General features: G+C 35.8%; 2 protein-coding genes across 3 annotated transcripts; one reads left to right on the plus strand and one right to left on the minus strand.

Annotated features, from left to right (window-relative positions):
• Positions 1-956: 956 nt before the first annotated feature.
• LOC126779583 (glycerophosphodiester phosphodiesterase 1) lies at positions 957-9,336 on the plus strand. 2 transcript variants are annotated; one of them, XM_050503702.1, is made up of 8 exons: positions 957-1,343; positions 1,463-1,641; positions 2,300-2,405; positions 3,106-3,198; positions 3,856-3,956; positions 5,540-5,668; positions 6,289-6,424; positions 7,145-9,336. In XM_050503702.1, the coding sequence occupies exons 1-8, from the start codon at positions 1,041-1,043 to the stop codon at positions 7,253-7,255; spliced, it is 1,158 nt and encodes a 385-aa protein (XP_050359659.1). In that variant the 5' UTR covers positions 957-1,040; the 3' UTR covers positions 7,256-9,336. The 2 variants fall into 2 exon arrangements, with proteins under 2 accessions (XP_050359659.1, XP_050359660.1); XM_050503703.1 differs by having other exon boundaries at positions 8,555-9,336.
• Positions 9,337-11,541: 2,205 nt separating this feature from the next.
• On the minus strand, positions 11,542-26,749 carry LOC126779394 (UDP-glucosyltransferase 2-like). The gene is made up of 10 exons (XM_050503316.1): positions 26,629-26,749; positions 22,382-22,525; positions 21,362-21,449; positions 20,093-20,258; positions 19,126-19,320; positions 18,033-18,252; positions 17,160-17,379; positions 16,456-16,675; positions 12,167-12,270; positions 11,542-11,717 (listed from the first exon to the last, which is right to left on the minus strand). The coding sequence occupies exons 2-10, from the start codon at positions 22,520-22,522 to the stop codon at positions 11,542-11,544; spliced, it is 1,530 nt and encodes a 509-aa protein (XP_050359273.1). The 5' UTR covers positions 22,523-22,525; positions 26,629-26,749.
• Positions 26,750-26,826: the final 77 nt, after the last annotated feature.

The following is a 26,826-nucleotide window of genomic DNA, read 5'->3' on the forward strand; positions in this document are numbered from 1 at the left end:
TGTTTATAATTCATCTCGTGCTTGATGGTGAAGGAAAACATCGTGAGGAAACCTGCATGTGTCTAATTTCATTGAAATTATGCCACATGTGTATTCTACCAACCCGCATTGGAGCAGCGTGGTGGAATAAGCTCCAAACTTTCTCCTCAAAAGGGAGAGGAGGCCTTAGCCCAGCTGTGGGACATTAACAGGCTGTTACTGTACTACTGATATTTATTTGGTCTTTTTTAAGCTTCTCTTGGCGGTACCACTGCACTCTTCGTTGGCGCCAGCATATTGACCGTTTTGGAGACATGCCTGTTTATAATTAGATATATTGTATCGTTTACACTTTATAGATACAACACTAGAAAAAATAAACCATGATTATAAAAATCGTAAATTTATATTTTATGTATTATCCTAACTAAATGTATTTAATTATTACTTAACTAGTTGTTTTATTCATTTAGTCTTGTTTACAAAGATAATATGTAAAAGTAAAATATTATGATGTAGATATAAATTAATTTTCTTAGTTTTATGCTCATTTTAAAATAGTCTTGTTATAACTATAAAAAATATATATATTATACGAGTGTGATAAGTATTTATTTTATTCCCAGTATATTTTACCTTTATGGTTTTTAAGTTTTAACTTTAAATTTTCAACTCACCTATCTTAAGATAACTTATATAGAATATATAAGATAATTTGTCACGGAAAATATTATCAGTAACTTTCATTAGTAGTTTCTAGTAGTCCGATGATGATGCTCAATGAGCACGAAGGACATTTTCAATTTATTTGATAATTATGTACCTACGTTTATAATGTTTTATATCACAAGATGTAAGTATCAATAATAATACAATAAAAGCATTTTTAAGGTTGATTTGATATCGTTTTTATAATAAATATTAAAAGAGTGGGATGTTTCTAAACGCGCCATTAATAACTGTCAATGTCAAATAAGCCCCGCCTTCGAAATGCAAATGTTTTTTATTTTCGAAAACCATAACACACATTAGATAATAAGCATAAACGAACGATCGAAAATATGTTCTTAGCGATATTTACTTTCTTATACAGTAGTATATATTATTTAATAACATTTTTATTCACATTTATATCGACATTACAAGCAGTTCTGCCGCTTGGAGTGGATGTGGGCTTGTTAGGAGTTGCTGTTTATTATTTGACGAGATTAAAGAAACCAGAGCAGTGCAATGTTGATAGTATATTCGGTCCGGAGCCCGGATCGAAGGAAGGGATGATGCATCCTGAGAAAGTGGTCAAATGCATCGCTCATAGAGGCGCTTGTTTTGATGCGCCGGAGAATACTTTGGAAGCGTTTAAATATGTAAGTTTTCATTGTGTTACGTACTACTGAAGTTGAATTTTTAAAATTCGAATATGCCTGTTTAGAAATTTCAGTTTTTTAATAAATTATTGTTATGTTTGTTTTTTTTTTGGTTACAGTGTGTTGAGAGAGATTGTAATTTTGTGGAATTGGATGTGAGGACCTCTAGGGATGGTCACTTAGTGCTCTTACATGATAAAGGTCTGGAACGGCTGACGGGTGGTACCATAACGGATGTCAAGTCTATGGACTGGGATAGCATAAAAAATATAGATGTGGGTGCTACACACCCAAACAGGTATCAGTAATACTTATATAATATGAGTGTCTAGATAATGAATTAAAAAAAAAGAATAATGTAAATAATTATTAGTCTTTTAAAATGTTATAAATATCTGTCTATGGTTAAAGTTAAGTTCATATGGCTTTTTATAAGTTACCAAAAACAAAACAATTTTTTTTTTAAATGTCAGATTGGCCAGGACAATCTTCAAAACAGCTTAAAATTATAGAAGCAAATAATTTAAAATATAGATTTCTTATAAGGAGTATTCCCGGGTATCATTAAGGTTTTAATTTCATTAGAAATAGTTCATTCGTATCATAAATTATAGCAATTATATTTTTGCTGTTAAGTGAATTAAAATCGATACTAGCAATGTCGAAGGTTCAGCTAGTAAATAATTGTAGTAATATAAATAATTGTCATAAGTTGAAATAGAAATGATCTGTGCTATAAACTATTCTATTGCAAAATAGCAGTACTTAGTATTGTTGTGTTCCGGTTTGAAGGGTGAGTGAGCCAGTAATTACAGGCATGAGAGACATAACATCTTTGTTTCCAAGGTTGGTGGCGCATTGGTGATGTAAGGAATGCTTAATATTTCTTAAAGTACCTATGTCTATGAGCAGTGGTGATCATCAAGTTTTATTTCTTTTCTTTGCGTTGATTACAGACATCAGTTCAAAGAAGTCCACCTGTGTCGTCTCGACGATGCTCTGGACTATCTCCTTTCAAACGACGTTAGAATGATAATTGATGTAAAAGGAGAAGACAAACAGGTAATTATGATGTGCCATGTGACTGCCACGTCTGTCTAATGGCTTGATGTAAGGCACAAGATGAAATATAAACACAAATTAAGCACATGAAATATCAGTGGTGCTTGTCCGGGTTTGAACCCACGATCGTTGGTTATGATTCACGCGTTCTAACCACTAGGCCATCTCGGCTATGTATATGTTGTATTAACCAATGTTTAAACTGGTTTGATGAGTAGCCACTGCGGTAATCCAATTATCGCTATTTTATGATGCAAAAAATATTTTTAACATTATTTATCTGCTAAGTATCTACTTTTCACTCTTTCAATTGTGTAGTTTAAGTGTATAAGTGTAACAGTGACAACCGATGATTGGATAACCCTTAAGTTATAGTCTTTGTTACATTTATAATAAAATCAAAATCAAAATTATTTATTCAACATTGAAGCATTACACTTGCTTATTGATAGTCAGACCAGAAACTACCACCGGTTCGGAAAAGAACACCAGGCCTGAGTAGAACCGATGAAAGAAGCTCAGCGAGGGTTTTTTTTTTCACATGTATAATGTTTCATTTACAAAAAAAAAAAAAAGAGAAATAAGCATGCGGCGGTCTCATTCCCAAGGTGTGCTATCATCCATAAATTCATTAGAACATATAAGAAAAAGTATATTTTATTAAATTAAATATATTGAAGAATTTCTATCTTTTTTTCAGGTTGTAAATGGTATCATAGATACATTTGCATCACGACCAACGCTGTACAAGTTCGCCGCTGTAACAACGTTCAATCCATTCATATTGTATCAGGTAATTGTAATGATTAAAATTTAAAGAAACACCATAAATAAACAAAACCCCTGAATTTCTGTCTTGAGTATACATATATATATTATAATGTAATAATATACATTTAGTATTCAGAAGAGAAACTGTAAAAAATTCGTAATGGTCTTTATAGAAGTTTCAAATCCCACAAATTGATGTAAATAGCTTACTCAATTAATATTATAATACAAATAATAAATTTGAACACATTCAACAGATCACAAGTCGCGCCAATAATTAATTAATTACTTTAACTTTCTGTTCACTAACAAAATGGCGGATTGAAATAAGCGCGCGTCGTTTTTTTTTTAAACAAGATGTTACATGGATAAAGGAATCTTCTAACTATATATATGTGCCATTTAAATGGCCGCCATTGTCGTCCAATATTGTTGATTTTATTAAATCAGTCAGTGCGCACGTCCGGCGCTGGCGCTGTCCTGAGAGCAAGAGACCAAGGGGGTCGCTAGACAAACGATCACACGCGCTACTGACATACTCCTTTATACTTTATATTTCCATCAGTCGGCTACATAATAAAATAGGCACCCATCTTATATTTTTCACAAAACGTTACATATAGAAACGTTTGCGTGAAACGTTGCTGATGCAAACGTTTTTTTTTATTTATTTTTTTAGATACGTAAAAGGGACCCGCAGATAGTCGGCGCTATCAGCTACCGTCCTTATTGCTTCAGCGCGCAGGATTATGACGCTGAGAACGGTCCAAGTAACCCGAGGTTAGTGATGTCACTTTTATATTTTTTATCTGTCGTAAAGCTTTTGTCATTTTACAATTTTTTTTTTTAATTTCATTTTACGTCTTCTAAATTGAGTTTCACAAAAATGGATGTTTTGCCGAAAGATTTTAATAAAATAACGTATCCTTTTTTAGCATGTAACGAACAAGATAAAATAATACATATCACAGAGTACACATGACAACAATAGATAATAACAAATAAAGTAAGTATTTGATGTTGCCATATATATAAATAATATTTCTAATAATTTTATTAAGGGAACGATCTTGCCTTTCAACTCATTGTTAGTATGAGGACGATCGGACTGGCACGCGTCGAATTTTTTTTTTTAATTTTAAAGAGGGTTTTTTCTAACAAGAAAATGTCACCCTCATAGTTCTACACATTTTTCTTTTGCTATACAATTTAAAAAAATAATTAAAATAACTATTATTATATGCCTATTTATCAGATTTTGTTATCTACACTTAATAAATTTAGTTACTATTTTAAGTAATGCTTTAGATGCGTCCGAAGTCGGAGCTGAAAGTACACTATTATAAAAACCTACTTCATCATATCAAAATTCTAACCTTTCGGCTTCGTTCCGAACACACTCCCTGATAACATGCACAGCATCTTCAACTATACCGCATACATCGCAATTTGGTGATGTTGTCTTACCCAACATATATGCAAACTTATTTAACGGGATGTGTCCCGACCGAAGTCGAAAGGCTGTTACAAAATCACACCTCTTTAGTTTGGCTCCATCTGTCCACGCGTCGAATTGTTTTAAGCGTTGTGACGTAATCTCGAATCAACTAATTGATCAGTTGGTTTCGTGAGAAAAATTTGAATCTCATCAATGTGACATTTGATTTGGCCAAAATGGCTATTAAACTTTTTTAAAGACATATTTACAGCGTTATCGATTAGGTTAGAAAAAAAATTAGGTGCGTTCGTAAATAAGTACATTTTTTTTTTAATTAGGAAGCCAACATTATATATTAAGAATAACATTTTCTTATTGCATGTATTAAAATATTGTAACAAAATATATATCAATTGTAAGCTAACTTAACATTCAAATTAAAAATTCCGTAATTGACGAATAACAAAAAAAATTATTTTTAACATAAATAACAAAATAAATAACTGAAACGAAGTCTGGAATGAATGAACAATCTAATGATTTGTCAATCTGTTAAATTTTCAAAGATTGTCAGTGGAAAAACTAAAAGTCCGGTCACGAGGACCAAATGTGGTAAATCGTTACTCGTAGTCTTCTGCAGTGTGATTGCGGTACGTGAAAGATAGAAGAAACGAAATATTATATCGCTTACAAGTGTATTATCGATCGTATGAACACTCAGATTGATTCTCATTTTATTTATAGTTTTATAGTCCGAGCGGCGATTGCGTAAAAAAGTGGCCATAAAGTATGACGGTCGGTAACATGTCCAGTTTTTTTTTAAAATATTCATCAAAAGTCATTCATATTGAAAAATTAGCGATACTTTCCTCCGCCCGTACTTGCCTTCTGCGAAAGTCAGCTTCACATGGGTAGCAATCCCCAGGTTTGGTGACCGGCTGGTGCTGCACGCGGCGCTGCGAGCGGCTGATGCGCTGCATGCGCTGACGTGGCGCCGCGCCGCGCGCTGGTCCGCCGCCAGCGCCGTGCTGCTGCACAAGGACGCCGTCAGCCCGTGAGTACGCGGGGGGGGGGGGGCACGACCGGTGTCACTGGCGCTCCAGTACTGGAATCATCGCGAACAAAAATTTACTTTTTAGAACAAGACTACTTTCAGCTCAGTCTTAAGTGTATGGTATTGAAGCTACCTTCAGTTACTTTCAGTTGCACCTCTCAGCTTATTACTTGGTTCCAAGCTATATCTATTGACCGATTTCGGCTACGGTAGCCAATCTTAAGGGAAATTAGCCAACTGAGCAGGACAAATTATTGTACACGAGTGTGTGCGCAGACACAGGTGCACTCTCTTTTCCTTGACTCATAATCTGATGGGACGGCAATACGAAACGATCGGTAAGATTGCAAGCGTAGAACCAACGGCTCAACGTGCTTTCTAAGGCTCGGGAGTGTACACACTTCCAACTTCCAGACTCCGGGTTGCTACTGAGAATATTTCGACGGAAAAAACGCAATAAATTTTTAACGACCCGACCTGCGGTTTGAACCCAGTACCTCGAGTTCTACGGCCTTAAATCTAGCCATTAAACGCAAGGCATACGTCCGTTATATATCTGATATTATATATATCTGATATTATATTATATTTAATTGCAACATTTTCTTTTAATATTTCAGAAGCGAAGTGTTGTATTGGCGAACGTTGGGTATCCGCTGTGTGGGTTGGTGCGTTAACAGGCCCCTGGAGAAGCTCTACTGGAGAGGGGTTCTGAAGGCCGCCTACCTCTCCAACACGCTGCTGGGCGAGCCCGAGGTGAGCGTACTCCAAATAATATTAGTGATTAGTCGCTCGCTCATTACTTTTTTACTGAGTTTCGCTCGTGTCATAGTTCAGAATTGCTTTATAACAATTTCCATTATTGTTCCTTCATAAATATTAAAGAATTTTCATACAAAATTTCGCCCCCTTTATCGCTACCTTAAGAGGTATAATTTCAAAACTCGTTCCCTACTGTTAATCTGCTGTGTAAAAAAAAACCGGTAGGCAAATTTTCATGTTGTTTGGGCTATTTATTTATATTAAGTCATTTATTCTTATATATGTAGCTTAATTTTTAATATTATTTTATTATCTTAAGGATTAGAAATAAATAGACTTGAGGTTGCTCTGTATCCAAAGAAACGACATTTAAAGTTTATTATTCCGTTTTTCTTCAAATTTTTTTCATTACTTTTCTTACTCAATAATTATTTTATTTAAATCATTTTTATTTTATTTTTTATTATCATACGTAAACTATTACAAAAACATAAATGCCAGCATCAATGAAAACTTATCAAACATTAGAGAAATATAAATACAATTATTTCTATTTATCTGTAAGATGTAGATGATATTATTTTGTTTATCTGTACGATGCAGTACACCTCCTAAATAATTTTCAATTTCATGGACATTGTTAAGTTGTATATTTGTTTTTGAACGTTTTTTTTCTATATGAATCTTATATGTATAAAATATTAATAATTACAGGTCGAACAAAAGAAAGAGCGAGACAAAAGATCGGGTCTCTCTCTCCGTCCGGGACCGATAGTTGATAAAATATTAGAAACGGAAAAACGCATGACGTCAGGGCAGAATTAGACTTAAAATTAAAAAAAAAAAATGTAGTGTTCGTGTCTTTTCTGTAACAGACTACACAATATGTCGCTTCGTTTATTTATTTATTTAATATAATATATTTTTATTTATTAAAATATTTTTATCGCATAGTGAAAAGTACAAACGAAATTCAACCAAATAACAATAGTGTTAAGGTTCGTTTTAAATTTAGGCGTTTATTTTCAAAGTTATACATAATAGTACATAATATATCTTTCTTTCGTTTATCATTTAATCTACGCTGAAAAATGAAAAAGTCTTGTTTATAGTATGAGGATTGTATTTATTTGGTTTAGTAACATTTGATCCTCGACGAAATAAAGACGATATTGCGATTTGTGGTGTTACCATCCGTCGATAGAAATGCCAACTCCGAGATGATAGTACACTTTAGCTCGCTAAAAACAGCTGGTAACTAGTATTGCCTGCGGTTTCGCCTGCGTGTTTTATTGGATAAAGAAAAGTAGCTTATGTCCATCCTCGGGGTCTAAGCTTGCTCAATACCAAATTTTATCAAAATCGGTTCAGTGGTTTAGCTGTGAAAGCGTGACACACAGACAAGAGTTTCTTTCGTATTTATAAGACTAGTATAGATGTAGAAAGAACGGCAATGCATTTTCTCAGATCGATCTGATGAAATGAAACGACACGGACGAGCGTTATTAATTCCGGTTTTTTTTTTTTTTTACATTCCATGTTTGGGTTAATATACCGGAATCCAGATTATGAATTCAGTGATGTAGTCCGGCCGTGCAAGGCCAGCCCTAGGGTAACATACGCACAGTGCAGTTACAAGAAAACAACACGTTTAAAGTTTAAATGTAGCGTCAGTAGACTATTTCCAAGGGAGAAGGGGCAGACGAAAGTCAAAATATAAATTTCTTATCAAGAGCCTTTTTATTAAAGCAATGTTTATTAGATAATTAAATGCGCGTACGAACTTGTTATGTTCGTATTTACTACTGGCGATGGTAGTCGGTCAGTAACTCTGTGTAAGCCTCGTTCTCCCGCGCATCGCGTCTTCCGTTGGAAGCGTAAAAGTTCGTTCAACTTCGGCATTTGTTACAAACTTAATAGCCCCGCTTTATTTTGGGTGAAGTCGTAGACTTAGCTGATGTGGCTGAAGCCTATTGGTCAGTTCTTGATAACACTTGTATAACGCGTTTTAAAGTACAACTAGCGCCGTCTATTGACACGTTAACGAAGTATTCGTTGTTGCAATATGTAATAATTATTTGACAATTAATACAAAAAAAATGGTGTAAAAAATGTTCTTCGTAGGTCGAGGAGCGACGTGACGCTATTAAAGAAATCGAGAAAGAGACGGAATAATGATTAAGAGATATTTCTAGAACTTTCTACGCTGTGACGGAGAAGAATTTTAATTAAAAGAAGATTGTATTGTTAACTATATAAGGGATAAAACGCCTGAATTTAATATATTTACCATTTTTAATCTGTTTTTTTTTTTTAATTATTATTTTTGGCGACAAAATTCGTGGCCAGCGTGCCTAGTGCGTTAGTTAGCAAAGTTTTTCTTACTTATTCGATAGCGTTGACGTTATCTGCGATTTGATTGAAATTAAAACAGCGCCATCTAGTGACAATAGTCTGAATTCACAATAAGTCGCCGTCCCATCCGCCCGCTGTGTTTAGCTAGGGCTCCTGTTATAAAATTTATATGAGTTTTCAGTTATGTTTACAAACTCGAAGTTTTATCGAAATCGGATCGGTTGTTTTTGTGTAATGCTTTTTATTTATTTTAATATTTTGAACCATTTTATTTATCTGTTAACAGTTTATAAAACAATGCTATCGAAAGTGGCTTATGTTTCTTAACGAAGTCCTACTTCAATCGTTGTAATATCCACAATAACCAATCGCTTCTGAGTTACGAGTAACGAGCCGTATCGTTCCATTACGTCATATACAATCGACTTCGAATCACCCCGTAAGTAAAACGAATTGTTTTCATATAGTTACGGGATGTGAATAGAAAATGTTTTGATTTAAATTAAAAAAAAAAAAAAAAATTGGCGTGCGTTCCAAGGTGTTCACGAGAATTGACGTGTAAACATGTCAACATGTGTGTACCGATCACGCACACATTAACGCAATTACAATGACAAATCTTGCGCTGACGTCATCTGACGCCCGAACTCTCGACCACTACCGTGTGTGTGTCGATGTGTGTGTGAGCGCTAAGATTACACATAAAAATGATTAAATGAATGTACAACGTGAAAAGAACTGTTTTTAGTGCATAATATATCAAATCGCATTGAAAATTTAAATCCAAGGTTTGTTTATGTTTACTCATGTTATTAGAATATGTGCTTTTGACAGTTCATTCGGAACCATTTTAAATACTATAGATAAAAGTTAATTCAAAGCCTATTTCATTCCAAAGATAATAATATATTTGATTGTAAATTATTTTATGTAGACGACTTTTTTTATATATTTGTGGTTGTAACCGCGATCCTTTTTGATATTACACGTATAAAAAGTTTTTTACGGTATATGCAATAAAGTAAATGCGTTAAAATTAAAAAAGTTATGATCGCTTTTAAGACCAGAATCAAATATATAAAATGGATATCATCGAGAATGTTTAAATTGTACCTTTTTATGAATCTGTCATTTTGACGTGTGATATTTTTTTTTTTTTGTTATAATTTAAATTATACCAAGATGTTATTACCATAGAGTATCAATTTTCTTTTTTTATTTATTTAACATAAACAAGGCAAATGCTGTAAGATTAAAAATTGTACCTTAATATTGAACAAAGTCAGTAAAATAAATATGTTTGTTTTGTCTTTGATATTGTAATTTTATTGTTTGTTATTGTTAATTTAAAGTATTATTTTACCAAAAATTTTTTTGCACAAATTATTGTGAATTTTGCTGATTCATTTGTACATAATTTCTAAACTAAATATTTTTTAAGACTTGTGTCTTTTTAATTCCACACATGAGAAATATATGGCAATGTTTTTAGTACTGCCAATTTAGTTTAGAGAATGTGTGTGAATCAGCATTGTGTGTGAGCACGATGTTTGTGTGTGTCGATGTGTTGTTTAATTTATATTATTTTAATAATTTCAATAAACGTTATGTAGTAATTAATTTTTTTAATTTATATTTCACCTATAACTTTTTTAGAAACGAGTTAACGAGACAAAGGTAAAATTATTTTAGTTTTTGAAGAGATTTTTTACACAGTTTTAATTGGTGGTGTAAGCTCATCTTGGTAACAGTTATCGTATATTTACCCCCAAACAGCAACACTTAGTATTATTGTCTTCTTGTTGGAAGGGTCAGCATGTGTAACTGGCACATCTTGGTGCCCAAGGTTGGTGGCGCATTTGCGATGTAAAGGATGGTTAATATTTCAAATAGCGCCAATATCTATGGGTGGTGACAACATACCATAAGATGGCTTACTTGACAGTCTACCTAAAATAATAATTTATAATAATTCTTTCGAATTTATAATATTAATAATGAGAAGAACGTGAAATAATTACATACTAAAATCTTCTTCGTAACTTGAAATTCAATGCCACTAGCACTTGTCATTGGTGGCCACCCTTTTTTTTTATTCACGTAGTGGAAACATTCACATACTCGGCTCTCATGGGGGTTATGTGGGATTCTTACCCACTAAAACCACTACGATAGACGTCCTCACCACGGATCGGAGAGACTGCGGGATCGTGTTGATATAACGCATACGCGGCCCGTGCTGTGCTCCGCTCGGCGGAGCTCTCCACAAGGGGCGAAGGTAAACTCGCTCCACACACTCCTCGTTAGTGCGTACGGCAGCATGAGGCCATCCCGGCTGCCGTCCTCCACAGGGCTGTGTGAAATAGGACACACGAGCCCCCCACGTCACGGCCCCAGGGATTTGTGGCCGCCCATTCCAAGGTGGTTAGAATAAATTATATTACTTTTGGCTGGGCTTCTAGGCTCTTAGCTTTGGAGGCTTAAGTCCGGGGCTGTATTGTTTTAGCAATATATTACAGTTAAGCATTACAAAAAGTCTCATTTATTAGCATAGAATTTAGAAAAATATTATTCACACTTAATATATGTTAGGATTTGAAGGACAAATTAAAACGATATAGTTGTATATTTAATTTTTTTTTATTTGGATCCCCAACAGTTGTATATAAAAGACATGCTTTCCAACCACTCAAATGTATGTACCACCAATTATAGGAGAACACACCATTCCCAACCACTTATAGAATAAATTATGCTTAAAGTCTTTTCTCTTTCTTGTCTTTTACATTTTTTCCTTTTTTAAAACACCCAACAATTTTCCTAAACACTCTGTATATAATGTACATTATAACAAGAATTAAAGCGACCTGGTCCAGCATCCACAGTTGGTACCACGAATATAGTAGATCCTTGGAGCGGAGATGGTGAGCGCCTGAAAATGAATCAAGCAACTTAAATACCACACTTTAGTATTAAAGTTAATGAAGCGATAGCCTGTAAATGCTCTCCTGCTGGATGTTCGGAATATGTCAAAAGTATAAAAAGTATTGAAAATAGTCTATGATCTCATGTTGATATCTTTCATAAGATTGTAGTCCGCCTCAAGGCTGCCTGTGAGTAATCCATCTCAGTTAACTCGGTGACACTTAATACGTTAATAGTACACAAAGACTAAAGACCAATAATGACAATAATATATGGACTAGAAGCTAAAAATGACTATTCTGGCTAGGCCTTAGGCATAGAGTAGAATAAAATAGTAAATAATTTTGGTACTGGTCCTCTGCGTTTTGGTGGAAACTGGGCCTTAGTGTAACAATTATATAAGCGCTTACCTATTTATATTTAAATAACTATGGTTGTTTATTTCCATTGACATACCATTGCTCTCGATGGCTAGTCGCACGTAGTGCTGTATGAGGTGAGTGGTGGTCGCGGGACGGTCGTTGAACATTTTCGACAAGTACTTGGCTCGTTTGTAGTATCTGTTATAATATTATTAATTTATATTAATTAACGATTTTAGAACCGAAATAATAAAGATTAAATGCGTAGTTATTATGAGAGGCTGTTCAAATCAAGAGAATTGCGAGGCACTACACTTTTATATGTTAAAAAATATATATCTCCTGTAGTAAAGGAAAATGAGTTTCTAAAGATGAGTAATTAGGCCACGTGATGGTAAGTCGTCTCGTTTACCCATAAATAATGCCACTGTCAGAAAAATATGCCGTTTCCGCCATTGCCAAAAATTATAAATTCCTGACGTTAAAACCTTTGTCCCTGGATACATTGGATCGCTGACCCATCAATATAAAATACAGAGTTGGTCTGGTTGCTACAAAAACTCTAATTATAAGTGAGGGCTTTGATTAAGGTTTGAAATATAGTCTTGTTGAGCCCATTTCGTACAAAGACGGTGATAAATATTTTCAAAAACTCCTTTCGGAGTTTTTCGATTAGAATTTTTGAACATAACCACGAACAAAGGCCAGAGAGGCAGAAAGTTACAATAAAAAATAATCAATTTATAATAACGTATATTAGTACTTTGTAGCGATAGATGGCGGTAATAAAATCTGTCAGTTTTCTGAATCGCGCCGTCTAGATTCACTACTAAATATATGTAATGTGAAGTGATTATGTTAAATTGATCGGAGAAATTAAATTATAGTGTAAACAGTGGAAAGCTCTTCCTTATTTTCATTTACCGTTTGATCCCCCGATATTAATTCAGCCTCGGCTTAAACTGCCTCGTTGGTCTAGTGGCTTGATGTAAGGCCGCAGACCCGGAAGTCCTGGGTTAAATTACCAAGTCGGGCCAATAAAAAGTTATTGGGTTTTTATGTCAGAAAATCGATCTGGAGGACATTATTACTTCAGCGTATACACAATACGCCGTGGAGTACCGGCTTAGAATAGTACTCCCCCAATCTCATCCCGTGGGTGTCGTAAGAGGCGACTGAGGGACGGGGAAAAGGGGGGATGGGCAGCAGCGTCCGCCCCCCCATAAACACCTTACCCCCCTACTGCGCTCGCCAACACGCCTGCCCAGCGCGTCGAGTATGGGTAAACCCTCCTAAATGGCAGATGCGCCCAAAAAAAGGCCCCCAGTTACCGGCAAGCCCGCTAGGCCCGACCAAGGTAGCGGTCGCGGTATCGGCAGGGCAGGGGGTGCTAAGAATCACCGGTTCACGGCAGGCTACCATATAAGACGACTTCACTTGGCAACGTACAATGGACGCTCGATGAGGCTGGACCATCACCTCGCCGAATAAGAAGTAGAGTTAAGTCATATAAACTGGCATATACTGGGGTTATCTGAAGTCTGAAGACAGGGGGAGGACACGATAACTCTAGAGTCCGGTAACTTACTCTACTTCCGCGAAGGTGATAACCTCTCCCAGGGTGGTGTCGGTTTTCTAGTCAAAAAGGATCTCATTAGCAGCATTGTGGAAATCAGTAGTGTGTCGAACCGGGTAGCGTACCTTGTCCTAAAACTTTCCGACAGGTACTCCCTGAAGGTCGTACAGGTATATGCGCCAACTTCGACATACTCTGATGATGTGGTCGAAGCGATGTACGAGGACATCGCAAAGGCTCTCAACGACACCTCGAAGGCCCACTACAATATTGTTATGGGAGACTTTAATGCTAAAGTACAAGATAGCAGTGAATCGAAAGTCGGACCTTACGGCTTGGGCTGCAGAAATCACAGGGGGCAAATGCTGGTAAACTTTCTCGAAGCGCAGGGGCTCTTTTTGATGAATTCTTTCTTTCAAAAGAAGCCTCAGAGGAGGTGGACCTGGCGAAGCCCCGATAACGTGACAAGGAACGAGATAGACTTTATCATTTCGAATAAAAGGCACATATTTAGAGATGTTTCAGTGATCAACAGGTTTAATACCGGAAGTGATCACCGCTTGGTTCGAGGCACTCTAAATATCAACTTAAAAGCCGAAAGATCGAGAATGATGAGGTCTACTCTCCGATCTACCATGCTCCAAGCTGCTCAAGGCTCCGAAAAGTTCCAAATGGAACTTCAAAATCAATTCACCGCGTTGGAAACCATAAGCAGCATTGATGAGAGAACCGACACGCTGGTCAAAATACTGCAAAACACATCCCGCAAGTGTTTTCCGCCACAGAGAAGAGACAACGCACCAAAACTCTCTGCTGAGACACTCGAGCTCATGAGAAAACGACGAGAACTACCATCGTTTTTGTCAGATAAGGCCTTAAATCGAATAATAAAAACGCTGACGCGACGCGATCTCCGACGCTCCAATACCCGTGCCATCAAGGCTGCGATTGAGCAAAATCGGGGATCGAAAGTGTTCGCTCGCAAGTTTGGGAGGCCGCGTCTGACAAAACTTAAAACTGAAAATGGTGGGGTCGTTACCTCTAGGCCTGAGATTGTCGGAGAAGTAGAGAGGTTTTATGGGCAGTTGTTCTCTTCAAGATCGGATAAACCCGTGGGAATCAGTATTGATGACCAGCGCGCCCCTCTTATGCGCCATTACTCCGAGGAGCTCCCGGTCGTTGACCAAGGAGAGATTAGGGCGGCTCTAGAACAGCTTAAAAACAACAAAGCTCCGGGAGATGACGGAATCACAACAGAGTTGCTTAAGGCAGGCGGGACTCCGGTCCTGAAAGAGCTAGCAAGCCTCTTTAATTCCGTCATCCAACATGGCAAGACCCCGGAAACGTGGAGCGGGAGTGAAGTGGTACTATTTTTCAAGAAAGGTGATAAACCCCTCTTGAGAACTAATGAAACTACAGACCAATCTCCCTCCTGAGTCACGTGTATAAGCTGTTCTCAAGAGTCGTCACGAACCGTCTCGCCAGACGACTTGACGAGTTCCAGCCCCCAGAGCAAGCCGGCTTTCGATCAGGCTAAAGCACCGTGGACCACATCCATACTGTTCGGCAGATTGTACAGAAGACAGAAGAGTACAATCAGCCGCTGTGTATGGCATTTGTGGACTACGAGAAAGCCTTCGACTCCATCGAAACCTGGGCAGTGCTCGACTCATTGCAAAAATGTCATATCGACTGGAGATATATCAAGGTACTGAGATATCTGTACAACGCCGCTACAATGACTGTACATATCCAGGACTGTAAGACGAAGGCGATCCAACTGCGCAGAGGGGTGAGACAGGGGGATGTAATATCCCCGAAACTGTTCACCAACGCGTTGGAAGACGTTTTCAAGACGCTGGATTGGACTGAGTATGGAGTCAATGTAAACGGCGAGTACATCTCACACCTTCGATTTGCCGACGATATCGTCATCATAGCAGAGTCGCTGGAACAACTCACCGAAATGCTGCGTAGCCTAGGCGAGTCTTCCCGGTGTGTCAGTCTCGGTATAAACTTGGACAAGACCAAGGTCATGTTCAATAGGCATGTCGTGCCGGGACCGATATACGTCGAGGGGAAACCTCTCGAAGTTGTTAGTGAATATACCTACCTGGGAAAGATAATACAAGTCGGTAGGAATAACTTCGAGAAGGAAGCCGATCGAAGAATTCGCTTGGGATGGGCAGCATTTGGCAACCTTCGTCAAGTCCTCCAGTCGTCTATACCGCAATGTTTGAAGACGAGAGTCTTCAACCAATGCGTCTTACCTGCCATAACATACGGTGCCGAAACGTGGACACTAACTGCGGGACTAGTCCACAAATTCAAAGTCTTAAAATGGAGCGAGCTATGCTCGGAGTATCTTTGAAGGATAAGATCAGAAATGAGACTATCCGGAAATGAACCGGAGTCACCGACATAGCTTGCAAAATTAGCAGGCTGAAGTGGCAGTGGGCTGGTCACGTATGTCGTAGGACCGATGGCCGTTGGAGCAGACGAGTCCTAGAGTGGAGACCGCGAATCGGCAAGCGCAGCGTAGGGCGCCCTCCAGCCAGGTGGACCGACGACCTTAAGAAGGTGGCGGGCACCAACTGGATGCGGAAGGCGGAGGACAGGGAGCTTTGGCGCACCTTGGGAGAGGCCTATGTTCAGCAGTGGACAACGATTGGCTGTAGATTGATTGATACACAATGAATTATTAAATCAATATAATGTCAATTTCTTTTGCGTGTAAATATTGTGATTTATTATTTCTGTGGTATGTACCTTGTCCTTAAAAATTACTTAAATAAATAAATAGTCACCTGTCGTTCCTCAGCATTTCTTTCAAAGCGTCTTTTAGAGGCCCCCCCATATCTGGTGAGAATTCCACCATCAGTGCGTGTCCTCCCCGCACGCATTTCATCGCGTTAGAGGGCTGGTCTCCGAACACAGGGATGGCTATGATGGGGATCCCAAACCGGAGCGACTCAAACGTACTCAGGAGACCGCCATGAGTGATGAAGACTTTCACGTTTTTATGAGCTAAAAATAAATAATATAATTGAAGTGTGTCCTTTATAATAGTTTTGTTTAGTTAAGTGTTTTGTGTTTGATGTAAATTATCCGCCCGATTGACTTAAAATTTGTCACAGTTGTTCATTCCCCGACGTGGACGCTCACTTAGAACGGATTTTACGCAAATCTTATCCGAAGTACATTTTTCATCTTATGTACCCGTTAGCCGCCGGTACGATTGGCTAGTAATATATATGACAATCTGAATGAGTCTTAAAACAAATAAATTGAGAATTCTTTTCTGGTTCTCTTTTTTTTGGATTATTGTCTTTTCTAAACTGGTAGTTCTTACTTTGACGATTACGTTGTTCTTTACGTTACGTTGTTTTGTACGTTATTCTTACGTTGAATAAATGATTTGGATTATGAATTCCCTGCTATATATACTAAAATAAATTTATTACATCCCAACATGCTGTATCAATACACAATGAAATTTTGGAATACTAACCAAGAATGCTAGTCTGTGGCATCCAGGATCTGACGTGGACGTTCTTTGGCAGACCTTCGAGTTGTTCTTCGAATTTCCAAAGCACGGTGTAAGGCAGTTCGGCAAACACCTTGATCAAATCTTGTCTAGTCTTTTCTGTCAGTGCTGTGGATTTGAGGATCGATCCCATGCTGAAGAATACCACACCCTGTTTAGAAGAATCTAGAATATCCTGTAGATCCTGAAATTTTAATTATCATCATCAGGCTGGTCTTCATTAAAAAAAAACAAATCATCTAATATAACAATGCCACCTTGAAACAGCGGTTTTATTTCACTAATAAATGAAACGACGTATCGATCTTTTAATTTATAAAAATAAATATTTTTTTGTATGTTTGTCCTTAATGCACGCCTAAACCATACATGCGATTATGATGAAAGCTGAGAGTTGTAATTAGAACGCATGGGAAGGTCCAGACTAAAAGAAAATCCATTTTCTTTATATGTTTGTCCTTCAATTTAAACATTTTATCGGCCATTATTCCACCCGTGTAAAATTGGCATGGATAGTCATTACATGATAATAATGATATCTTTATTGTTATCACCATAAGAATAACATATCACCACGATAGCAATAATAGAATTCCGGAAAAGATTTTTTTTAATTAATGGCATACCATATAAGTTAATGGTCACCACTGTACATAATCACTAAGAATTGCTAAGCTTCTATTACATCACTAATATGCCAATGGGAAGTGTGATATCTTTATTTCAATTACACTGGCTCACTCAACCTTTAAACTGGAATACTACGATAGAAACACTGTTGTTCGATAATTCAAAATCACTAAAAAATTTGGTGTATTTATTTAATATATCCTTTACCTTTGGTAGTGGTGGTATTTCTTCGGGGATGTGATAACCTCCGATTTCAACAACGTTAGGTGGAAAGCTCTGAGCTGGTGAGAACGAGGGGTGTGAGTTGACGAAGAGGATGGATATATCGTGTATGGCTTCGTGGTAAGGAGGCAGGGTTACTCCTCGGGCATTTGCGATGGTACTGAAGTAGGCTTGGTAGTCGGAGTTTTGCAACGAATAGTCCATTCTGGAAGAAATATTTTTCTAGATTTAAGCTGTCTACGGTACCACACTCATGATTTACAGAGAAAAATTTTTAATACATACTTCATTTACAAGTAGAAGTATTCTAGAAGAAAACGGTCGTGAAATAGCAGAAAGTGATATGCAACATTGACCGTAATAATCATAACATTACAAGAATACACGCGTCAGAATAGTATATCACCATAAGTCAACATTTAACGGGCGAGTGATGAAGTGAGTTCCTATAGAATTGTACGGAACTTCGCAAGGGCTTAGACTGTGAAAATAATACACTACATCCAAATTGAAATTTTGAAAAAGAATTACGTGTTTTTTTCACAGACACTCATACAACAATTCCTCTGGTGATAAGAGAGGATTCTGTTACTAAAGATTTTTTTTATAGAATAGGAAAGCGGACGAGCGTATGGGCCACCTGATGGTAAGTGGTCACCAAACGCCCTTAGACATTGGCATTGTAAGAAATGTCAACCATCGCTTACATAACCAATGCGCCACCAACCTTGGGAACTAAGATTTTATGTCCCTTGTGCCTGTAATTACACTGGCTCACTCACCCTTCAAACCGGAACACAACAATAACAAGTACTGCTGTTTTGCGGTAGAATATCTGATGAGTGGGTGGTACCTACCCAGACGAGCTTGCACAAAGCCCTACCACCAGTAAGACGAGGGGTCTTACCAAACAATTTATATAACCCGTTAGCATTGTAATACCAGGTGGGTTTGTCTTTTTGTGTTGTGTGGCGAAATATGGATGGTTTATATTTCTAAGTGAAAATGACTATGGCCAGTGGCAATCACTTACCGTCAGGTCGTCCATTTGACAAATATATACTAAAAATATACTCACAACGATCCTGTAAGCGTTAAGAAGTACCAAAAAGTATTCTGTATACGGCTCCAAAAGTTCATGGGGATTGTTGAGTCAACCATGAAGGAAGGTATAGTAGGTATGGTTCTAACCGTGTCCACTAAACCTTCCATATGCGTGTGCATCATTATACCGCTGAGGAGGATCCATGGTACTTGCTGAACAGCCGCGTATCTGGTCAGAAAAATATTTGAGTCAAATTCACGCTTACTTTTTGGTCCATTTGTTATTGTTATAATCGGTCTTTATCATTGTATATACAACTATATACTATAAACGTATTCACAATTATATGTAAACGTATACACAATACAATTGTCACTGAGTAACTGACTTGCTTGCTCAGACGAATCCTTGAGGCGTACTATCAGTCAAGTTGTGATCATTGTCAATTTTTAGTACCTTTAATATTTTAATATTATTTTTTTATTGTTATGACATATTTCTAATAGTATGGTAAGTTGAAAAGTCTTGATTTCATATACCGGGTTAGAACAATAAAAATGTTTTACATTTCAAACAATTCTCATTAGCAGTTCGGAGTTTAGAAAACAAAAACGTTCCTTTAATATTTGTCTAGTCTGGAAAACGCCAAGTGGATGTACTATTGGAGTAATATCAGTTGTCTAGTTTCCATAGCACAAGCTCTTCTTAGTTTGGGATCAGATGGCCGTGTGTGAATAATGTAACGTGTAATTAGGGTTTACATAAAACGTAGCTATACATATAACTCTAATACACAGCGCATGTCATTAAAGATCAGTCGATGTGTCATCAGTCATATTTCAATCAATTTAAACTAATTTAACCTTAATGAATTATTCATCTAAACTTTCTTCATGAACTCCGTTTTCACCAATGAAAACCGTATGAAAATTATCTGTCATTTATGTCTTAACTGCGTTCAGACAGACAAACGCTGGGGAAGTTTTATAAATATACATACCCAGAATAGGTATCACTGAAAAACCATTCCGTCACCACTGCATCAAACTTCTCCTTGATCAGTGCATCCCTGACGGCTGGAGTTCCTATGACATCCCTGGATATGTTCCTCGCGAGCTCCTTGATTACCGTTATACTCTGCTTAGATTTGTCCTGCCAATCGTCAGCTGAAAAGTGAAAAGTCATTCAAAGTAAATATTATGCTTGAAAATAGTTTTCAGTGTTCCGGCGATATGATTCAGGGGGCCAATTCTATTAACAAATTGTCACTTTATCGCAATCGAATGGAAACGTGATTGTTGCGGTTTATCTTTTATTGATGTAATAGATAGAAATTAGGTTTTGTTTTAACATAACAGTAAGTGTTAACATCGTATCGATTCGGTTCGATCCGAATAAATATAGAACAGTCAAAGTTGTATGGGAATAGAATCAAGAACATCGTAATCGTAATAGATTAGTAGAACAGCACCCTTTGTTTATTATTACTTTCTTCCGAAACAAAGCGTCAAGAAAAATGGAGTTCTAATTCGGCAGTTACTGCTAAAGATAAACTGGTGCACTCTGTATTCCCTCATTGTCATAATCGGGCGGCAATTCTACAAGATCAAGGAAGATCAGGCGTAGAACCCATAGCTTATTGTGTTATGGGGCATGGGAGTGTAACACCAATAACTTCAAAACTTCAAACTTTTGAGAATTGTTTGTCAAAATAATCTAATATTGTTTTTTCAGCATTGCCCCAGGAACTAAAAGGTCATGTCTCGTATGCCACTCAAGCATCGGATACTCAAGCATAGGCGGTGACCGAGCTTATTACTCATTTTGGAAGGAATATTTTTGATCTTAGCACCAGTTTTAGTTAAGAGAATGAGTGGGTAGTTATTACTATTATTATTGGGTATTCCCAATTGAATCTAAAGACAACAAATACCAAAAATACACCCAATTTTTTTCAAAGTTTGTACATTTAATGTTATATAGCCGAGACGACCCAGTGGTTTGTACGCGTGAATCTTAACCGAAGATAGTCAGTTCAAACATGAGCAAACACCACTGAATTTTCATGTGCTTAAATTTGTGCTTTTAATTCATTTCGTGCTTGACGATGACGAGGAAAAACATCGTTAGGAAACCTGCATGTGACTAATTTCACTTAAGTTCACTGCAACATGCCTGTTCCACTAACCTGCATTAGAGCAGCGTGGTGGAATAACTGGCGTGGTGCTACTTACTTACTTGCACTAAATGTAATGTATCTATGACTCACTTTGAGGCGGTATTTTAATATGACTAACGTCAATGTACTTGAGATTTTTCACAGTTTTCGATTCTGGAAAAGTTGATATGAACGTTATCTGAAAAAGATATAAGTTTTTAAATCTATAAATAGAATTTTTTATGATATACTTCCAAATTTTTAAAATGTCTGTGTATATATTTAAAAAGGTTTTCGTTTCAATGGTGAAAAAGTTGAAGCTGAAGAGGAGAGTATATAAGTTATCTCCTTGAAAGAATTCGTGCTAACTATCATGATCACCATGGTCACGGTCAAACAATCTCTAAATATATTTTTGATCTTCTTATATACCAACTTATGTATAAGGCTATAAATAATCTGCGGGGAATATTGACTATTCCTTATACCATCAATGTGAAAGCACGGTTTCTAAGATATTATTATATCTTCTATTTCTATTTTTTCTCCCTCGTGCCTGTAATCGTACTAGCCGATTCATAGTTTTTTTTTTTTTTTAATTTATGTACGCGGACCACCTTACATCGCCAATGTCTACGGGTGGTGTTGATTACAGTAGACATTGACGATGTAAGAAGTATTAACTATTCCTTATATCGCAAATTCGCCACCAACCGTGGAAACAAAGATGTTATGTCCCTTATGCCTGTAGTTTCACTGCCACATTCGTACATCAAATAATATGTAGTGTTGTCTACCCAGACGGGCTTCCATGAAGCTACCACCGAGAAATATGAATGGTATTACTGAATGAATGAATTAAATTATTTTCTCCTTAAATAACGAGAGCAATTTCTAACAGCTGTGTATAGTATCATGTCTGCGGAGATTGGTGTCAAAATATTGGTGGTAAAAATGGTAGATAATGTACTGTGGCCTGATGTCACCGGAAAATGTCAGCTATGTGGTAAATAAACATCCAACAAACGCAGGTTTGTTCACTGTTACGTCTTCATCATCAAATATAATGCATTTGGAAACTCAATTTTATGAAAGCTTAAACGTGAAATATTTTAAATAGATATAAATTACCTGATGGCCAGCTTTCAAGAGCGGATCCACGATGCCCTTCATCAAAAGGTAGTGGCTCTTCGATGGCACCGAATGAATACATAGAATGTTGTAACCACACGCTGTGGCGACAGCTGACAGCAACAATATCACCAACTTCATGGCCTGGAAGACGAGAAACAAATTGATGTTGTCAGAGTAATGGTTACAGCTTTGGATTATAAAACAGAGTGTCTTATGTTGTCTACAGATAAGAGGAAAGTGCGACACCAAAACCGGAGTCGGTTAAGAGACCATCTACGCTTACAAAAATTAGTTAATTTTGACAGTTATAATTTATTTTGTTTTATCGTTGGTAGATTATTTTGCTTAGTTTTTTAGAGCGGATAGCATCGAATGGAGTTGCGTTTGTCACGACGGGCGAACGTCATGTCAATCATGGACTGGTTGACAGCGGTGGTACGCGGTGATCTTTCACAAACCCATTGGCTTTAAATCGCTAATTATTAGTGTAATCCCTCATTGAATAAGAAATTGAAGTGTCTGTAATTAAAATAGTAACAAGAGTCAACTTTGCAGTCCATTTATTTTAACGTTTCCTGAGCATAACGCCCACCATGGATTCCCGTGCTAACGAGTTCACGAATCAACAATAAGATTCCTCCTTCCTTAATTTCCCCGGCTTCCTAAATTTAAAGTTAAGTGTTATTAATTTTCACACATTTAACACATTGTGACTACTTGCTTAGAAGCGAATGATCCTTTGTAAGATACGCGGCTAGTCGCGTCTTTAATGTGTTAAGCGAATTTACATGCCTTGGATTTGAAGGTAGTTTGTTAAAAAGTTGCACTCCTTCAAATGTGACCATTTAGTTTGACTCGCTCGACGCGTGCTGTGTTTACAACAGTTGTTTTATTTTTGTAAACATTAGGTACGGGCACTTTTTAATATGGTTTAATATTCTCTATATATGTATTATAAAACAAATGATGATGTCAGGTTTTGTATGAACACTTGTCCTACCCTCCAATCGCGACGTATAATATATTGTGGGGTAGGTATTTTTAAGCTTAAAAGATAGCGCGCTAAGATACAATCCAAATCCAATCTAAGTCCGTTGAGAGTTATATATTACTAAACATTTTTATTTTAATTAATAATAAAAATAATGATTTCCCCAATATGCATTTCGTGCGATAATTCTACCATTATCATTAGAACGATAGAGATTACAAACGATTTTCGAGGGAGGTATACGTTTGTAATTAGTTTATTATGTGTATTATTCATTAATGTTTTATTTAAATTGACTGAAATATGACGATGATTGTTGAATATGGAAAAAATCATGCCGATTGGGAGTTTAACTAGCGTGCGCGGCGTGAACCAAAAGAGTTATAATATTATGTATTACGATATAAAAATATATATACCCAATTCCAATCAGAGTAGGAGTAAAGGTACACAAACCGTAGATGTACAAATTGCATGCGATTATTATTTATAATATAATAATTCCGATAACATCTTCGTGGACATTGAAAACGCCATTTTTTCCCGAATCCATAGTGAATACCATAGATTATTCAAGATCTCGACCAATGATATCGGTGTCAAAATTGTTTATTTGGCCTTACTCCTTGTGGCTGGAAAAGGCTGTAGACCCTTCCTACCCATGCGAAGCCTGGACGGTTAGTTATAAATGAAGATATATTAATCGATAACCATTCGTAGCACATATCAGCAAATCGCATGGAATATATAAATCTAAGGTTCTTATCTTGACTTCTATTTCGATTGGAATAGTATATATATATATATATATATATACATATATTCAGTACATTTACGTTGTAATCAGCGATAACGTATATAGATATATCTGTTAAGATTGACCTGGGTGCAGTAAATTTTTTCTGATTACAGCGACATAGGACGCTAAATACAATCAAAAAATACTAAAAAATATTATTCTCGGCATCTAAATTTTTATTAAAAAAAGTAATTAAAATAAAGCAATGGATAAAGATCTTAGGAACTTAGCTCGCGTTATATTCTCTGACACGAATTCTTGGATAAACATTATCGATTGAAATCTGTTCTTCCAATTCGTCTCTGCAAATATAGAGCACCAGGCTCTTCTGCTAATAGCTGCTTCCAATAGCATAGATTCACGTCACGGCATATTAAAGATTATTATTATTAGGGGTTGATTAGTTGAGCAATGTGTCTTGTGCTTATAAATGCCAAAACAATGATGATAGAAAGAGAGAGATCAGTGTTTGACGTTTAAAAGTAATGCCGTAAATCCCCCGTCTAATTCCACTGGCTCACTCACCCTTCAAGCTGGAATACTATAAAAAGTTGGTGTTTGAAAGTCAGGGTGTTTTTGTTCTCTGATACGGTCAGTGTGCGTTACCGTCTAGAGATATTTGACCGTTTTATCATTATCTAGAGATAAATATATTTTTTATCAGACTTATTAGTCGGCTTTAACGTGATGTTTATCGATTCGTGCTAATTTTTGTATTTCCTTAGCAGCGTTTCCGATTGTGAATGGATTTTATTGCATTCATTTTATTTTATTAATAGAATAATAAATATGGAGTAAAGTATGTTTTTATTATAATGTATATTATATACTGTATACTGATATATATATACTAACTGACATATCAACGTATAGCCAAAACTGGGGTTAGTACCATGAAAATTTGCACAGGGGTGCCTTTTATTACATAATATTTAATTTATTTTTAAATTTACGATAAGGAATTATCGTTTACTTGATAACTAGTGACGTAACGTTTGTAGGATCTAACATTCTTAATTCAAACTGTAAGAACATAATCGAAACTCAACGCAGAAAAGGGTCGTAAAATATCAGAATGTGATATGCGACATTGACCGTTATAATTATTACATTACAAGAATACACGCGTCAAAATAGTATATTACCATAAGTTGTTACCATAGTAACAACATAGTATATCACCATAAGAAACCGTTAGAAATATGTTAAAACTATAAATGTTACTAAAAATCTATGATTTCATCTTGATATCTTTCATAAGATTGTAGTCCGCCTCAAGGCTGCGCCTAGAAGCTAAAAATGACCACGCATAGAGTTAACATAAGCTGAAAATTCTTAAGCCTGAAATTTCGATTATGATGATGGCCGGAAATAAGAATTTGTAATATCAAACTACTTAAATCATTTAAAAAAAAAGAAATACACAACAGGCAATCAATAATTATCTGTTCAATAAATAAAACCGACTTCAAATAATCCTCCATTTTTTCCACACTTGGCGTGATATTTGTCTTTCAAATTTAAATGGGATCAAACGGAAAATATACCCAAACGAAAAAAATATTTTCAAAAGCCGTTCGGAAATGACAGTTATGAAGTGATAAAAAAAGTACAAACGAATGATAACGAAAAAGTACGAACGACTTCCTTTTTTATGAAGTCTGTTAAAAAGTAGCCCGTCTAATAAATTAATTAATATTTAAAAAAAGCAATAAATAAATATGGAATAAAAAAATTTAAACTTAGAACATTCGTTAAATAATATATGTAGTATACTTTTATTATCAGCCAAATTAAAAAAAAATGTTTTCGCTAAATGTTATTAGATAAAAAAAACAGTAAATAATAATAGTAGAGACCGGATTTTCCTTTGGGAGAAAAACATAAAATTTTAAATTAAAAAAAGCAATAATATGTAATTTAAAGTATGAAATATTTATATCTGTTTCTTAAATTAATTTTAAAATAAAATTAATTTAATGTGTGTCTTACTAATGAAATTGAGTTCTGATTTTATTTTAGTCTTTATGTTGATTGTTTTACATTTTAAATTTAAATTATTTTAACTTTTATTATTTTTAATGAAAAGAAAAGGTTTAATGTATAGCTTTTTTAGGTTTAATAATAAGCTTCATATTTAAATTTTAAAAATGTGTGCATGTTACAAACTTAACTTGTTTTTTATCTTTTCTTTTTGTAGCAAGTAATAGTAAGGCATGCAGTGTTTCCTTTTAAATGATTTTACATAATCTGTAGATGTATTATAAAAGTATGTAAGTAAGAATGACCAGTATAAAAAATCGCTAACAAACCTAATAAACAAATAAATAAATATCATAATTAAAAAAAAACTGAAAAAATCAAATTCAAAATTAACTTTTTTTTATTAATATTAGTTACAAAATATTATTTACAATTCCATTAATATTTTAATAAATAAAAAAATTAACTTACTCTTTTTTTTTAAATCAGATAATTTAAATTATTTTAACGCAACACGGTCTATAAAGTTATATTCCAAATTTTAAAACCATTCTATATATTATTTAAAAATAAAACGGCCTATCGATTCCACGTTTAAATTTTTACTGAGGCGCTTCAATGAACGGGCTTTATCATGTAAACAAATAGTCATCGTAGTTTTTTAATCTT

The sequence above is a fragment of the Nymphalis io genome, chromosome 29 (genome assembly GCF_905147045.1).
Source record: "Nymphalis io chromosome 29, ilAglIoxx1.1, whole genome shotgun sequence".
NCBI lineage: Eukaryota > Metazoa > Arthropoda > Insecta > Lepidoptera > Nymphalidae > Nymphalis > Nymphalis io.

What these genes read in the sequence shown, in the direction of transcription:
- LOC126779394 (XM_050503316.1), bottom strand. Translation starts at nt 22,522, where the DNA reads ATGAAGTTGGTGATATTGTTGCTGTCAGCTGTCGCCACAGCGTGTGGT. An exon ending in TCTTGAAAGCTGGCCATCAG is followed by an intron (nt 21,450 to 22,381) that starts GTAATTTATATC and finishes TATCTTTTTCAG; the next exon opens with ATAACGTTCATATCAACTTT. An exon ending in TTCAGTGATACCTATTCTGG is followed by an intron (nt 19,321 to 20,092) that starts GTATGTATATTT and finishes TTTTCTGACCAG; the next exon opens with ATACGCGGCTGTTCAGCAAG.
- LOC126779583 (XM_050503702.1), top strand. Translation starts at nt 1,041, where the DNA reads ATGTTCTTAGCGATATTTACTTTCTTATACAGTAGTATATATTATTTA. An exon ending in TAAAAGGAGAAGACAAACAG is followed by an intron (nt 2,406 to 3,105) that starts GTAATTATGATG and finishes TCTTTTTTTCAG; the next exon opens with GTTGTAAATGGTATCATAGA. An exon ending in ATCCATTCATATTGTATCAG is followed by an intron (nt 3,199 to 3,855) that starts GTAATTGTAATG and finishes TTATTTTTTTAG; the next exon opens with ATACGTAAAAGGGACCCGCA.